The 16,931-nt window shown below is 46.6% G+C and overlaps 1 protein-coding gene across 9 annotated transcripts in view; it reads left to right on the top strand.

The window, feature by feature from the left end:
• The window catches only part of LOC144608796 (cell surface glycoprotein MUC18-like), a 159,144-nt gene extending 142,704 nt beyond the window's left edge, over positions 1–16,440 (top strand). For all 9 annotated transcript variants that reach the window (XM_078426906.1, XM_078426903.1, XM_078426905.1 and 6 more), the window contains 7 exons: positions 537–661; positions 1,170–1,308; positions 3,019–3,140; positions 6,542–6,677; positions 8,790–8,934; positions 9,781–9,898; positions 11,524–16,440. In XM_078426906.1, the coding sequence (XP_078283032.1) occupies positions 537–661; positions 1,170–1,308; positions 3,019–3,140; positions 6,542–6,677; positions 8,790–8,934; positions 9,781–9,898; positions 11,524–11,526 (788 nt within the window). In that variant the 3' untranslated portion in view covers positions 11,527–16,440. The remainder of the gene's footprint in view (positions 1–536; positions 662–1,169; positions 1,309–3,018; positions 3,141–6,541; positions 6,678–8,789; positions 8,935–9,780; positions 9,899–11,523) is intronic.
• The last annotated feature ends 491 nt before the right edge of the window (positions 16,441–16,931 follow it).

Below are 16,931 nucleotides of genomic sequence, written 5' to 3'. Positions count from 1 at the left end.
CTCTTGGCCACATTCCATTAGTGCAGCCATGTTGACGTAATGTGTGATGAGCGTTTGTACTAGCTACACTAGTACACTGGGCCTGTACTAGCCAGAGCTTAGAAGGATGAGTGGGGGGGGACCTCATTGAAACTTGCCGAATAGTGAAGGGACTGGATAGAGTGGATGTGGGGAGGTTGTTTCCACTAGTGGGAGAGTCTGGGACCAGAGGCCGGAGCCTCAGAATAAAAGGACGTACCTTTAAGGAGATAAAGAGGAACTTCTATAGTCAGAGGGTGGTGAATCTGTGTCATTCATTGCCACGGAAGGCTGAGGAGGCCAAGTCAATAGATATTTTTAAGGCAGTGATCCTGTAGATGCTACTATGCATGGGTGTCAGGGGTTATGGGGAGAAGGCAGGGGAATGGGGTTGAGAGGGAGAGATGGATCAGCCATGATTGAATGGCGGAGTGGACTTGGTGGGCCGAATGGCCTGATTCTGCTCCTATCGCATGAATTGATGAGCTTCTCTGCTTCCTGTGCTTCCTGTCAAACAGTTCTGGACCCCATCATGTTCACCCCAAAAGGTCCCTACATTTTTACAGAGGGTGAGAAAAATATGCGCATCTCTTGTGAAGCAGAAGCATCACAAAATTCAACGGTGGTCTGGATAAAACACAAGGTAGGAGTAAAGCTTCTCAAATAAAGTGAAGAAGGGTCTCGACCCGAAACATCACCCATTCCTTCGATCCAGAGATACTGCCTGTCTCGCTGAGTTATTCCAGCATTTTGTGTCTATCCATGTACCTGTCTAACTGTTTCTTAAATGTTGGGATAGTCCCCACCTCAACTACCTCCTCTGGCAGCTTGTTCCATACACCCACCACACTTTGTGTGAAAAAGTTACCCCTCAGATTCCCCATTAAATCTTTCCCCCTTCACCTTACACCTATGTCCCGTAGATGTATTTAGGTTTAATTTGTTAGTGGCTTATTAAACTACTAACACTAAATATTTTAACTTTCCCACTTCTGGAAACACCATCTGCACATCCACTCAATCGAGGCCGATGTTCATTGCTGAAGGTGGAGGTGACGGGGGGGGGGAGGGTTAAAGGGGATTTGAGGGGCATTTCTTTTTAACTTTGTAATGATATTCCATTCACTTTCTTTATTAACCATCTCTTTCAGAAGACAGTGGTGAGCACTGGGGAATTGCTCAAACTGCCTATGGTTGCATTCGATGATGCTGGAAACTACACCTGTATAGTTGCCGTGCCTGGTGTTCCCAACCTGAGCTGGCAAAAGACCATCAATATTGTGGTCAAAGGTAGGTGTAACCGTCCGTAACATCACCATTAGCGCGTTCATGGGAGCATAAGACATAGGAGCAGAGTTAGGCCATTCAGCCTATTCCTCTTTCAACCCCATTCTCCTGCTTCTCCTCGTAACCTTAGACACCTTAACTGATCAAAGACTCGAAACGTCATCCATCCCTTCTCTCTAGAGATGCTGCCTGTCCCGCTGAGTTACTCCAGCAGTTTGCATCTACCTTCAGTAAACCAGCGTCTGCAGTTCCTTGTTAAACACAAGCCTGTCAATCTCCGCTTTATAAATACCCACTGACTTGGCCTCCATAGCCATCTGTGGCAATGAATCTCACAGATTCATCACCCACTGGATATTGAAATGGTACGTCCTTTTATTCCGTGGCTGTGCCTTCTGGTCCCGGACTCTCCCACGACTGGAAACATCCTCTCCGCCTCACCTCGGTCTGGGTGATTGTGCGGTGTTGAGGCTGGGGGTTTAGAGGGGACCTGGGGAGGATTTCTTTCACACACAGAGAGAGTGGTTGGAGTCTGAAACACACTGCCACAGGAGGTGGTGGCTGTGCCTTCTGGTCCTGGACTCTCACCATATCCAATACGTATATGGACAACTAGTTGCATCACCAAAGCATCGAAGGCAAGGGACCAACCTGATCAGTACAGGTGTCGTGGGTTATGGGGAGAAGGCAGGAGAATGGGGTTAGGAGGGAGAGATAGATCAGCCATGATTGAACGGCGGAGTAGACTTGATGGGCCAAACTATCATGTATCCCTTATCATGTATCTATTTCTAACTTAGGAACTGCTGATAAACGAGATTAATGTGAGTAGGTACAAGTGTCAGCATGGACATAATGGCCCAAAGTTCCTGTATCTGTGCTACTCCACTCTCGGAACTTGTCCAAATCCTTGATTCTAATCGGATCCTTCCTCAGATATTCTGGAATTCTCCCCATCGCTCAATGTAACACCATGACCTGCCTCATTATGATCCAGCTTCCAGCTGGAAAAGTGAATGAGTGAATACAGTTAAGGACCAACCCAAACTTGCTTGGATAACTCTGATTCATGACCTACCGCTCCATCTCTGATTAGATGTGTGTGTGTACAACACCGTGGTGCTGAGTTACCAGGAGCATCTGGCACCAAGAATAAAAACTTGGTTGTAGAAATGTGTAGGAAGGAACTGCAGAACTTCCACTATTCACATCCATATATATTTCAAGAGAGAGTTAGATTTAGATCTCAGGGCTAACGGAATCAAGGGATATGGGGAAAAAGCAGGAACAGGGTGCTGATTTTAGACGATCAGCCATGATTGTATTGAATGGCGGTGCTGGCTCGAAGGGCCGAATGGCCTACTCCTGCACCTATTTTTTAATGTTTCTGTGTTTCTATATCCCCTTGTTATCACCTCTTCCACAGCCAACAATGGACCATTGTGGGCTCCACCTTTCCTTAGTCATCGGTGCCAGCTTTGATTTGTTCTGAACCTTTTCATACCTCTAGCTTCCCCCCCACGCCCCCCCCCCCCCTGATTCTAAGTCTGAAGAAGGGTTTCGACCCCAAACGAGCGCCTATTTCTTTTCTCCAGAGATGCCGAGTGACCCGCTGAGTTACTCCAGCATTTAGTGTCTGTCTCGGCTTTGTGAGGTTTGGTTGTGTTGATGTCGTGGTCCAAGGAGTCAACTCTTGACCGTCTCTGTCTGCAGGACCACCACACGGCAACTGCAACATAACGAAATTCCAGAACAATGGAGCCTACGTGAACATAACATGCGTGTTCATGGGTGACCCAATGCCGAAGGTCACGTGTAATGCAGACAAGGAACCGGTATGTATGTATGTATGATTGTACATAGTGAGCAAATCAGCTCTCTGTGGCACTAAATAAATGCAACGTAGTATATATTGTAGTATACAGGTGCTCCTCAACTTACGATGGGGTTCCGTTCCGAGAAACCCATCGCAAAGTCAAAATATCATAAGTCGAAGCATCGTAAGGCGGGGAGCACCTGTACACAATTATGAGACACACAGATAGGGTAGACAGTCAGAGCCTCTTTCCCAGGGTGGAATGTCAAAGACCAGGGGGCACAGCTTTAAGGTGAGAGGGGCAAAGTTTAAAGGAGATGTGGGGGGCGTATATTTTACACAGAGGGTGCTGGCTGCCTGAAATGTGCTGCCAGGGGTGGTGGTGGAGGCAGATACGATAGTGATGTTGAAGAGGCTTTTTAGATAGACACATGGATATGCAGAGAATTGAGGGATATGGGTCATCTTTTTTAGATTTAGAGATACAGCGCGGAAACAGGCCCTTCGGCCCACCGGGTCCGCGCCTCCCAGCGATCCCCGCACACTAACACTATCCTACACACATTAGGGACAATTTTTACATTTGCCCAACCAATTAACCTACATACCTGTACGTCTTTGGAGTGTGGGAGGAAACCGAAGATCTCGAAGAAAACCCACGCAGGTCACGGGGAGAACGTAAAAACTCCGTACAGACGGCGCTCGTAGTCAGGATCGAACCTGAGTCTCCGGCGCTGCATTCGCTGTAAGGCAGCAACTCTACCGCTGCGCCACCGTGCAACCATGTGCAGGCAGATGAGATCACTTTGTCTTGGTATCACGTATCACAGACATTATAAGCCAAAGAGCTTGTTCCTGTGTTGTAGTGTTCTATGTTCCATGTCCTAATATCACCCAAAGCAAGTCAAAGAATGACCAAGGCTCCCAATCTGCCAATTTAAGGCACACACATTGAACAAACACAACTGAAAAGCAACAGGAATGTCTGATTACTAAGATTTATCCAAGAACTCGGACGATCCTTGGACTATCTGTGATGGGGCTTAACTGCACGTTATCTTGCAGTAAACATGATTCACGTTATTCCCTTTATCATGTGTCTGTACACTGCAGGTAGCTTGATTGTAACCATGTATTGTCTTTCCGCTGACTGGTTAGCACACAACATAAGCTTTTCACTGTACCTCGGTACACGTGGCAAACGAAACTGAGATTCATTTCAGGTTAGTTTATTGTCACGTGTACTGAGGGTACAGTGAAAAACTCAAGTGCTTTGCACACAAGAATTCACAAACTGCAATGAAATGAATGGCCATTTGCTGTGGTTATAGTTGAGGAAGAAATCGGGAAAAGGGGTCAAATTTTTGTTTCTTGAGGGGTGTAGTGAGATTATTAACATCCACCTTAATAATCAAGGATTTCACAAGAGTTGCCCAAAAAGTCAAGGAAATCCTATCCTCATAATCGTTAACTGTCAAGGGTCTCCCTTGTAGCTGGGCAGCTGTAGATTGAGGAGAGCACGGCAACCAAGTCAGGCCATGATGTCAATGGAGGTTTCCTCAACATCTTTATTCCTTTGACCTGCTGGGTTTGACTTGTGTATCTTTCTCTTCCTTTCCCTCGTGCCTGCAGTTTGTTTCTCAGCTCACTGGGTTGTTTGTCCTGACCAGACTGTTCCAGAGGTCTTGCTGCAATTTACAGTTCAGTTTAGTTCAGTTCAGTTCAGTTTAGTTTAGATTGGTTTCATTTACTTTGGTTTAGTTTAGATTGCTTTTGTTTAGTTTAGTTCAGTTTAGTTTAGTTTAGAGATACAGCTGGAGATGGGGCAGCTTGGCTGAGAATGGGAGTTTTCTCCCAAAAGGCATTAATGAATCACATCCGGTAGTTTTGTGATTTATCAAGAATGTGTGATGCTTTCACTAGATGAATTTAAAAGAGAATTGGATAGAGCTCAAGGGGCTAGCAGAATCAAGGGGTATGGGGAGAAGGCAGGCACAGGTTGCTGATTGTGGATGATCAGCCATGATCACAATGAATGGCGGTGCTGGCTCGAAGGGCCAAATAGCCTCCTCCTGCACCTATTTTCTATGTTCCTTGAATCTCTTTTGAAAATCCAAGTATTCTGTTTACTTTTGTATACTCTGCAAGTTATACTTCCAAAAATTCACCATGGATTAATCAACTATGATGAATCTTTTACAAAAGCATATTAGTTCTCTCCAGTCATCATTTGCCAGACGACCACTTGCCATATCCCTAACACAATAATCCGAAGAAGCGTCTCGACCCGAAACGTCACCCATTCCTTCTCTCCAGAGATGCTGCCTGACCTGCTGAGTTACTCCAGCATTTTGTGTCTATCTTCGAAGTAAACCAACATCTGCTGTTCCTTCCTATTAACAATAACTTTCCCTCTTTCTAATGTCAACAACTGGCATTCCCTGCTCTGTTTAACTCCCTTTCCTAAATAGTGGGGCTGCGTTTGCAGCTTTCCAACCCAAGAAGTGTCCCAACCTGAAGCGTTTCTTATCCCTTGTGATTCCACCAAGATGGCGCCCATCCTCAGTGACTCCCTGTGTGCTGGTCACAGACGTGGATCTACAATCACACATTACAATCACTCCACTCTTAAATCCCTAATCCTACAGCAACATTTCTTATTTTACCCATGGACCATCTTTGATCGGACTTTACTGTTTTTCTCCCTGCACTAAGCGTTATTCACGCTATTCCCCTTTATCATGTATCTGCTCACTGTAGATGGCCAGATTGTAAGCATGTATTGTCTTTCCGCTGACTGGTTAGCAGGCAACTGCTTTTCTCTTTTTTACCTCCACACACGTGACAATAAATTAAACTCAAACTCAAAATCCATGCCATCTGGAGATGCTGCCTGACCCGCTGCATTACTCCAGCACCTTGCATTTTTCTCTCAAGTCTCCAGCATCTGCACTTCCTTGTGTCTCTGCCTCTCTTACCCTTTCATGCATGTTTCCCTCGATCCTCTGAAGCATGGGTACTCATGCTCGCTCTTCAGAGCTTAGAAACAGAAATTAGAGTCATATAATTTGACTGTCCCTTCGTGGAGACTGTCCCTTCGGCCCAACTTGCCCACACCGGCCAACACTTCCTAGCTACACTAGTCCCACCGGCCTGCATTTGGTCCATATCCCTCCAAACCTATCCTATCCATGTTCCTGGCTAACTGTTTCTTAAACATTGCGAGAGTCCCTGCTTCAACTCCGTCCTCTGGCAGCTCGTTCCATACACCCACCACCCTTTGTGTGAAAAAGTTATTCCCCAGATTCCTATTAAACCTTGTCCCCTTCGCCTTGAACCTATAAATATTGGACTCTGGAGCGTTTTGTGTGCTGCCACAGTTACTCAGGTGAGTCTGTGTTTTTGTTTCTCTTTGCATAGACGTTAAGGTATCATCGCCAAAAGCATTACGTTGTGAGTGAACTGATTCTGCCGCTCCCCATGAGGGGGATGGAACTGACCTGCAATGGCTCCAACATGCATGGCAATACGGTGAAATTCTCCGTCGTGCAAGGAGGTTAGTGTCTGATCCCACGCTGCCCCCAAGTAGATTGAACGGTTGGCATCACCTGAAGCATTCTTCCCAAAGGTTCCCCCTGAGGTTGCTCCCCTGCACTCCTTAATGTCAACCTCATGATAGAGACCCTCAAAGCATCAGTCGGAAGAAGGGTCTCGACCCGAAACGTCACCCATTCTTTCTCTCCCGAGATGCTGCCTGACCCGCTGAGTTACTCCAGCATTTTGTGTCTACCTGCCCTCAAAGCATCCTCCTTTTCAACTCCTCCAATCTCAGTTCAGTCAGTAGTAGCTTCTCTGCGCAGCAAAGACGGTGAAAGCAGTTTTAAATTCACGAGTAGTTTTGCAAGTGTAAATAGTGTAAACTACAGCAGCTAAAAGGATTGATAAACGGTGCACAGTGTAGACTTGAGCTGATTCTCAAAGAACCACAGATGTCACGAGGAAATAAAAAGCAAAAAATTGTTGGAAAAACTCATTAGACCCACTGTATCCAGGCCAGGTTGTTTTTAACCAGAGTGCGCTAGATGCCTGGAATGAGCTGCCAGCAGAGTTGGTGGAAGCAGATTCAGCATTTGAGAGGCATTTAGACAGGTACATGAACAGGTGGTGAATGGAGGGAAAAGGCCAATACGAATCAAGGGCGCCTTGAAATTCTGCCCTTTCCCCCCCTCCCCCACCTCTATCGTTCAGCCTGAAGAAGGGTTCCGACCCAAAACTCCACCTATTACTTTTCTCCAGAGATGCTGCCTGACCCGCTGAGTTACTCCTGCATTTTGTGTCTGTTTTGTGACGGAAGAAGAGGGTCTCGACCCGAAACGTCACCCATTCTCTCCAGAGACGCTGCCTGTCCCGCTGAGTTACTCCAGCACTTTGTGCCTGCCTTCGGTTTAAACCAGCGTCTGCAGTTCCTTCCCACACTGTTTTACTTTTGTCTGCTTGCCTTTTAACGTGGTATTTCTGAGACCTGAGTGGCGTCATCCAAATTTCCAACAACTTGCTGATTGATAACGTGCTGGAAATCTTTGGTGTCACTTGCAAATTCTTTGTCAGGCTCACGTGAAAAATGCAGTGTCATTTGGCACTTCAAGGCAAGCTCCTGTTGCTTTGCAGATCCATCTTACGCATCAGGTAAACTGCTTCACAAATAACCAAGAAGTCACTTGCGAGCAGATTATTCACGATGTCCTATTTCTGCATTTGGTGTCAGTAGTCAAGCTCTTCCACAATGGGCAGGGGTGTTTCCGACAGCCCACTTAATCGGTTGCCGGTTCCACTTAATCAGTTTATTGATCAAGTGTTTATGTAACTCCCTTGTCACTGGCACGTCATTCATTCTCTGCTGTCACAGATTGTACACTGTTGGAAGACACAGCCTCTTTCAGACAGAAATAGTGCAGCTATTGATTTCTTCGCCGCAGCAGCAGTGCGTGGCAGCCATTCTCAGCTGGAAGAATGTGACTGTGTGTGGAACACTGACATCCAGCTCCGTGCTTATTTTTAGTCAGGAAACTCATCACCCAGACCACCGAAGAATTCAAAAAGTCTTCTCTTGCTCTTCTTCCGAACTTCAGATTTTGTTTGTGAAATCGGTCCATTATGAAAGACTTGCAGAGAGAATTCTTTTATAATGATAGATTATAAATGATAAAGGCAAAGGCAGTATTTGGACGTGTGTTGCAAATCATTACAGGCCACCGCCTTCAGGCACTTCCAACACACACATGATCACTCTGTAAAATCCTCAGCTGCATCACTGGTACGGATTGAATGTCAGGTTAACAGCATTTCACATGGTTTACAGTCAGAACATTCGGAAGGAATGTGTAGGAAAGAACTGCAGATGCTGGTTTAAATCGGAGATGGACACAAAATGCTGGAGTAACTCAGCGGGACGGGCTGCATCTTTGGAGAGAAGGAATGGGTGACGTTTTGGGTCGAGACCCTTCTTCAGAGTGTCGACCCAAAACGTCACCCAGTCCTTCTCTCCAGAGATGCTGCCCGTCCTGCTGAATTACTCCAGCATCTTGCGTCTGTCTACACTGGGAAAGAAAATGCCTTCCGAGCAGCAAACGTGGATTTTAATGCCTCAACCACTCTTCTGTTTGTCTAGATGTGGCTCAAGGAAAAAGCAGTGGCGGTGTGGTGATCGTTGTCATCATTGTGTGTATTCTGCTTCTCGCCATCTTGGGCGCTGTCCTCTATTTCCTCTACAAGAAAGGAAAGATACCGTGTGGTCGATCTGGCAAACAAAGCATGTAGGTCTTCCTTGCACTTTAGTGTACACGCACAAGTGTGTCTGCATTCGTAGACTGTGTGTGTGTGCGTGCATGTCTGTGCGCGTGTGTGTGCATCTGACGGACGTGTCTGGATGTGAGTGAGTGAGAGAGACAGAATGCAAGAAATAATATGTTTCTTGTTTCTAGCACATGTTTCTAGCACATGTTCAGACTTACACATGTCCAGATCTCACTCTGCATGTATAATTCTGTGTTTAGTCAACTCCCAGTTCTCTAAGGGTAATGGAAGGGTGATGCAAAAGACATTAAATGGCATCCATGTTTAGCACCATATTTATTGTTCATGCAACATGTCTCAAGGGGGTTTCTCAGCCGAACTGAGAGAGTGCTGTGATTCAACGTGCTCCAGACGGGACCCTGGCCATCTACCCTGGACTCCAGATGGGAGACTGGCCATCTACCCAGGGCTCCAGATGGGAGACTGGCCATCTACCCTGGACTCCAGATGGGACCCTGGCCATCTACCCTGGACTGCAGATGGGAGACTGGCCATCCACCCTGGTCCCCTTGCCAGGAGACTAGCCATGTGCCCTGAGAGGCCATCTTGCAGAGTTGAGTGGAAGATGGACCTTGGGCTGATATCTGGGAGGGTTTGGGGCAGTATAATTATTACATATCCTGGACAACCCACAGCTGGCTACTCAGGAGTTGACTACTCCTCATGTGAACAGCCACTTTACCCTGTAGTGTGCAGAATATTTAAGGTTTGTAGCTCTGGTCAACGCCATCATCTCAGTTTGACCCAGTCAGTGAAGTGCAGGCAGCCACGGGTGAAGTAACTGAAGCTCTGTTTGTCTGGTTTAGCACACAAGCTGAATTCCATGATAACATTGTGGTGGAAGCGAAGAACGACCAGAAGGTTCCAGAGGAGACAGTGCTTCTGCAGGGAGTCAATGGAGACAAGAAGCCACCCAACCATCAGGTATGGACTGGGAGATGGAAAGTGTAAGGGCGGCACGGTAGCGCAGCGGTACAGTTGTTGCTTTACAGCGAATGCAGCGCCGGAGACTCAGGTTCGATCCTGACTACGGGTGCTGCACTGTAAGGAGTTTGTACGTTCTCCCCGTGACCTGCGTGGGTTTTCTCCGAGATCTTCGGTTTCCTCCCACACTCCAAAGACGTACAGGTATGTAGGTTAATTGGCTGGGTAAATGTAAAAATTGTCCCTAGGGGGTGTAGGATAGTGTTAATGTACGGGGATCGCTGGGCGGCACGGACTTGGAGGGCCGAAAAGGCCTGTTTCCGGCTGTATATATATGATATGATATGATATGAATATGGCTTCATGTTCTAGGTGTAGGAAGGAACTGCAGATGCTGGTTTAAACCAAAGATATACACAACAAGGTGGAGCAAACTCAGCAGGACAGGCAGCATCTCTGGAGAGAAGGAATGGGTGATGTTTCGGGTCGAGTCTGAAGAAGGGTCTCGACCCAAAACGTCACCCATTCCTTCTCTCCAGAGATGCTGCCTATCGCGCTGAGTTACCCCAGCTTTTTGTGTCTATCTTCATGTTCTAGGTCACAGCCATGATCAGGTGTGTACACCACTCTAGATCAATAAGTACACGCATGTGCACTCCAGAATGACACCTATTCAAATCAATTGTTTATGAGTTTAGTTTATTGTCACGTGTACCGAGGTTCAGCGAAAAGCTTTTGTTGTGTGCTCATCAGTCAGTGGAAAGACAATATATGGTTACAGTCGAGCCATTTACAGTGTATAAATGATAAAGGGAATAACTTGTAATGCAAGATAAAGCCAGTAAAGTCCAATCAAAGATAGCCCAAGGGTCTCCAATTACGTAGATAGTAGCTTGGGACCGCTCTCTAGTTCTTGGCTGGATGGTTCAGTTGCCTGATAACAGCTGGGAAGAAGCTGTCCCTGAATCTTGAAGTGTGCGTTTTCACACTTCTATACCTTTTGCCCGATGGGAGAGGGTGAGAATAGGGAGTGGTCGGGGTGCGAATCGTCCTTGATTATACTGCTGGCCTTGCCGAGGCAGCGCGAGGTGTAGATGGAGTCAATCCGAAATCATTTCCAACAGTTCCAAAATCAGGCTGGTGTGTGTACTCATTCCAAACAAACCTCAGCACAGATTTGCTTGCCCACGTAAGAAAGGAATATTTATCATTGAGGCTATTAGCTTTCAGGAGATGTCGGGACAAGCTTGGATAGTTTTCTTTGGAAAATCGGAGGCTGAGGGGAGACCTGATGGAAGTTCATAAAATTATGAGTGGCGTAAACGGGATAGACAGTCAGAACCTTTTCTCCCCCGAAGGATGGAGATGCCAAAGACATGCAGGCAGACCTATCAGTTAATTTTAAAGAAAGGTAGACACAAAATGCTGGAGTAACTCAGTGGGTCAGGCAGCATCTTGGGAGAGAAGGAATGGGTGACGTTTTGGGTCGAGACCCTTCTTCAGACTGATGTCAGGGGAGGGGGCAGCATCTGCAGTTCCTTCCTGCACATTTTGACTTGCGTGCGTGTAGGTCCGGCTGCCGTGATGTTAATATGTTGCCATTGTTTTCCCTTTGCTTTCTGGAGTGATGGGAGAGGAAGGAAGACACGGACCTTCAGAGTGAAGAGATGTCATCAGAGCTCCCAGCCTGTGCCTCACTGCACGGGAATGACTGTGACATGAAATCTTCTTGCCTTTGACAAATGCTGCATTTGCTCCTGCACTGAAGCAACTCCAACCCATTACTGGAGACCTTCCTTCACTGGAAACCACCAAACACCTTACAAAGAGGAACACATGACCGATCAATCTCCACCATCAAACAGCGTCCGGATCTTTCGTTCAACGTCCATCAATGAAATCCAATCTTGCTTGCAGAAATGAATCCGACTATTGTTTAGTGTGTAAACTGGCATTAGGAGCTGACAGTTGAATCTTGTATTCAGCTTTGTGGCCAATAACGTGTCCTCCTGACCTAGCCAACACTTAAAGCAGAGTTCTCTGTAAATTCGCTTCATTCACACATTACTGCTTTGTCACTCCAGCTGTTACAGATGCAAAAACACATCATCACAGCAGGCATTCTCGAAGAGAAATTTCAAAACGATGTCTTCATTGTCCACATAACCCGCCATGAATTAGGCTGAAATATTATACAATATCACTGTTAAATTAGAGACTGTCACAAGAGATGATATTAATGGATTTTATTGTATTTCCTTTTTTAAAATCAACATTCCCCCCTTCTACTAGACTTTGATAAAATACTTGTGTCAATTTTAACTCAAACAGTTCCCAGCATATTACTGCCAAGCTAAGTTACAATGGTCATGGTTGGTGACACCGAGCAAGAGAGGCAGATTTATTGATGGGAGAGAATTTTTAGTTGTCTTATGAGTTCCACATTGCTTTGTAGAATAAAGCCTTGACTTTAGATCAGTAGTCCTTTTGCATTTTCGCTGAGGCTGGTTCTGTTTCTTGGGATTAGAATTTCACCAGACACTGGTGTGAGATTCACTGTCCACAGATTGCAAATTAAACTCACCATGGTTGGTGATTCTTCAGACCACATCAACCTGAAGAAGGGTCTCGCCCGAAACGTCACCCATTCCTTCTCTCCAGAGATGCCGCCTGTCCCGCTGAGTTACTCCAGTATTTTGTGTTTATCTTCGATTTAAACCAGCGTCTGCAGTTCCTTCCTGCACACCAGGGTTGGCGATTCTTTCTCAGCTTGCTACCAATCAGGCTTCTCCTCCAAATTGAAGTTCTTCATATTAGGATCAGATATTTCTCCAAGACGCAAAACTGAAATGAGAATGATCTTGTCACCATCGTTGTTCATTCACAGCCACATGTTCACCAGCGTCGGCCCCCTGTTTCTGATGAGTGGCTGTCCTAGCATGTCCATGCATTGAAAGTCTGTGTTTCCACACATCCAGGGTCGATAATCCATTGTCACTTCACACACTGTCCTCAGCCATAAGCAGTTTATTAATGGAACCATTTTAATTTTTATCAAGTGAACTTTTACTCTTGGATAGGAATCTGAATTTTATTTTTGTATATGTTACAGTAAGATCAATGGACGGAATGCAGCTCTCTGTGAAGACAGTGCACGGATTACCGCAAAGTGCGTGCCTGCTGTACACAAGCAGAAACCATGGAGTTGAACGTAGGGTTCTCACTGTTAACAACTTAGAAACATCGACAATAGGTGCAGGAGTAGGCCATTCGGCCCTTCGAGCCAGCACCGCCATTCAATATGATCATGGCTGATCATCCCTTAATCAGTACCCCATTCCTGCTTCTTCCCCATATCCCTTGATTCTGCTAGCCCTAAGAGCTATATCTAACTCTTGAAAACATCCAGTGAATTGGCCTCCACTGCCTTCTGTGACAGAGAATTCCCCAGGTTCACAACTTGCAGGATACACTCCAGGATCAGGTAGTTCAGTCGAGGACACAGAAGAAGTTTCAGTTCATTTGCTTGTGGAGGCCCCACATTTTGTGTGCATTGTGATCCTGGCTTAGCTTGTTGTATAATAGATTACTAAGAGTAAACTTTGCCGATTCCACGTTGCATTTCGCAGGCCAGGTCTGTGTTAGTCAGTGACACTGAAAGTAGTAACTCCTCTTGGACAATAGACGAGTGGGTGTAATATTGTGGGTGCACGCACTCTATCTCCGGGCACCCTTTGATGGATGAGGCTACGTTACATGTGTGCAGCTAGTCATAGTCTCAGCCTGAGTGGCCCCCAAGAGGAAATAAACATTACCAGCGGAGCAGCACATCGACTTTAAGTCAACCACCCTTGTTAATTGTGAGGACGATTGTATTTAGTGAGGATAGAATGTCAGGGGATGTGTGCTTGTGTGTATGAGAGGAGGGAAGGGCCAGAGGGTTTCGTTGAAAGGTTTTTAATGAAAGCTGAATATTTCTCAACTCTTCAACCATTGGCTTGAGCAGCTGGCAATGCAGGGTTGTTAGACAGAACACGGGTGATCAGATGATCGTCGATGGGCGGCGCGGTGGCGCAGCGGTAGAGTTGCTGCCTCACGGCACCAGAGACCCATGTTCGATCCTGACTACGGGCGCCATCTGTACGGAGTTTGTACGTTCTTCCCCGTGACCGGCGTGGGTTTTCTCCGGGTGCTCCGGTTTACTCCCACACCCCAAAGACATGCAGGTCTGTAGGCTAATTGGCTTCGGTAAAAAAGTAAATTGTCCCTGGTGTGGGTGGGATAGTGTTAGTGTGTGGGGATCGCTGGTCGGCACGGATACGGTGGGCCGAAGGGCCTGTTTCCACGCATATCTCGAAACTAAACTAAAGGGAGTTGATCGCTGGCTAATTCTTGATACTGACCGCAGCTCATGATGACCCTGCCTCCCTCCCTCCCCCCCCCCCCCCCCATCAGACATCACGCCCTGCAGTGATAACTCGAAGAAGGTTCTTCATGGTAACAGCATCTATGGGGAGACTTTACCAATGTCCTTGGAAATTACTTCAATGAGATGTAATCTATGTAACCTCCATGCATCGTCAGACTGCTAAGAGTTCAAGGGACTGCTAAGGGTTTGAAAATTGAAAGAAAAGATAGGAGCAATTTACAGAATCCCTGTGTGAGACTCGGCTCACTATTACACGACTACTGACTACAGCTCCCTGCTAACTGATCCATCCACAATGGAATCTTAACACATTCTGTATCTCGCCTAGTTAACTTGTTGTTGTTTGCTACTTGTGTTGAAACTTCCATAACATTGCTAAGATATTGCCACTGCATTCAAGTATAAGTAGTTAAAGTTATATTGAATAGGTTTAACCTGCTGCAAAGAAATAACAGATTCACAGACGTTCTTTAGAAGTTGTAAGGTTCCTCCTGGTTGTTACAAACCATTTGAATGATGAATGTTTGGGACTGTTCTGGGTATGTGGGTGTTCGTTTGATCTTGGAGTTGGTGAAGCAACACAGTTTTTCCTTCTTTGGCAGCTGGCTGTCACAACGAATGAGATATTCTCACCGTGTTTAAGGTGCTGTAAAGCGCGTGACCAGGAACCACGCCCCTCCCCACCCCCACAGGTGCCAGTTTGCCTGAAGTGGGCAGCACAGTGGTAGAGTTGCTGCCTCACAACGCCAGAGACCCAGGTTCAATCTTGACTACTGGTGCTGTTTGTACGTTCTTGCCGTGACCTGCGTGGGTTTTCTCCGGGTGCTCCAGTTTCCACCCACCCGCCAAAGACGAACCGAGTGTGTGTAAGATAGCGTTAGTGTGCGGGGGATCGCTGGTTAGTGGGCCGAAGGGCCTGTTCCCACACTGTATCTCCAAACTAAACTAAGCTAAGTGGCTTTTATCATTTCTTCCTGAGAACCTTAGTAGAGGACGGTGGGATGAAAGCTCACGAAACTCCAAATTAAATACAGGTGGTTCTGAAATGTCATCAAAACCACATCCAACCACGGCAACATGTTCAGCCAGAGCCACCCACCTATTTAAGACTCAAAGGTTTATTACACAGATACATGCAAAGAACATCACCTCAATTCAGTGCCAAGGAAGAGGAGCAAGGTCAGATCACTGGAAGGCACAGGTAGAGCTGCTGCCTCACAGCGCCAGAGACCCGGGTTCCATCCTTACCTCCCTTGCAGGTAGGGTTGCCAACTTCCTCACTTCCCAAATACAGGACAAGGTGACGTCACCGCCCCGCGCCATTGGTGGAGCGGGAGCACGTGGCCGCTGGCTGGGTGAGGTCACGCGGGGCGATGACGTCACCCTTTATCCCGTATTTGGGAGCGAGGAAGTTGGCAACCCCACGGACGCGGGACAAGGGCGGTCCCATACGGGGACAAACCAATTTAGCCCAAAAATACGGGATGTCCCGGCTAATACGGGACGGTTGGCGACCCAACTTGCAGACTGTGCGTGGAGCTTACATGTTCTCCCTGCGACTGCATGGGATTCCTCCCACGTCCCCTAAAATGTGCAGAGTTGGTGGGTTCATTGGCCGCTGTTAATGGTCTCCAATGTGCAAGAGTGGTCGACTCCCGGGGAGAATAAAACGAGAGAGGGTAGAATTAGTGTGAAAGTGGGAGGTTTTGATGGTCGGCGTAGACTTGGTGGGCCGAAGGGCCTGTTTTTGTGCAGGCATCCCTCCATGACTCTACATAAAACTGCTCGCTTTCTGTTTAGTGTTGAACACAAATAAGGCAAGTCTGGTCATTATTGAACGTGGGGTCAACTCTGTTCCCTGCAGACGGGAGCTACAAGGCGACCATCCACCTGCACTGTATGTTTTAAGCATTCTCTGTAAGTATAAAACTTGTACTTCGGATCAAACGTAGTGAGAGTTACATCACTGTACTGCAAACTGTGTAAAAAAAAATAAAAGTTTTATGCGTGATTAAATGCCAAATAAAAAAATGTTGTTGCAAATTCCCTTCAGTTTGTTGTATTCTGCAGTTGAATAGAACATTCCTTTGGATGAAATAAACCAAGAGTTCTTTTGCTTGCAGTTGTGCAATCCTTTGTCGTATGTGTTTGTTACAACTTGTAACTCATCCAGGGGGGGGGGGGGTCGGGGTTGAGTTTTGGTTGAAGTGTCCGCAATCCCACCTTTCCTTCACATCTCCGACCTGTTCCACAGTAAGTATTGAGAGACTCGTGTAGGAAGGAACTGCAGATGTCGAGACCAGGAACGTCACCCCATTCCTTCTCTCCAGAGATGCTGCCTGCCCCGCTGAGTTACTCCAGCACTTTGCGTCTATCTTGAGTACTGAGAGAGAAAGATTGCTGAAGACTGCTGCAGAACTGGCTGTGTGTGACCTTCACATAACTGAGTGTTTTTGTGTCAACACCACAGAGCGGGCTTGGGAGAGAGGAGGGAAGGGTACAAGCTATCAGAAATAATACATATGGTGTCATTAAAGGAGATTGACATCATCAAATAGAGCCATATTTATCCATGAATGTACTTTTGAATACGAATAGTGAAAG

This window comes from Rhinoraja longicauda, chromosome 32 (assembly GCF_053455715.1).
Source record: "Rhinoraja longicauda isolate Sanriku21f chromosome 32, sRhiLon1.1, whole genome shotgun sequence".
Lineage (NCBI taxonomy): Eukaryota > Metazoa > Chordata > Chondrichthyes > Rajiformes > Arhynchobatidae > Rhinoraja > Rhinoraja longicauda.
This window is presented reverse-complemented; position numbering and strand designations above follow the sequence as displayed.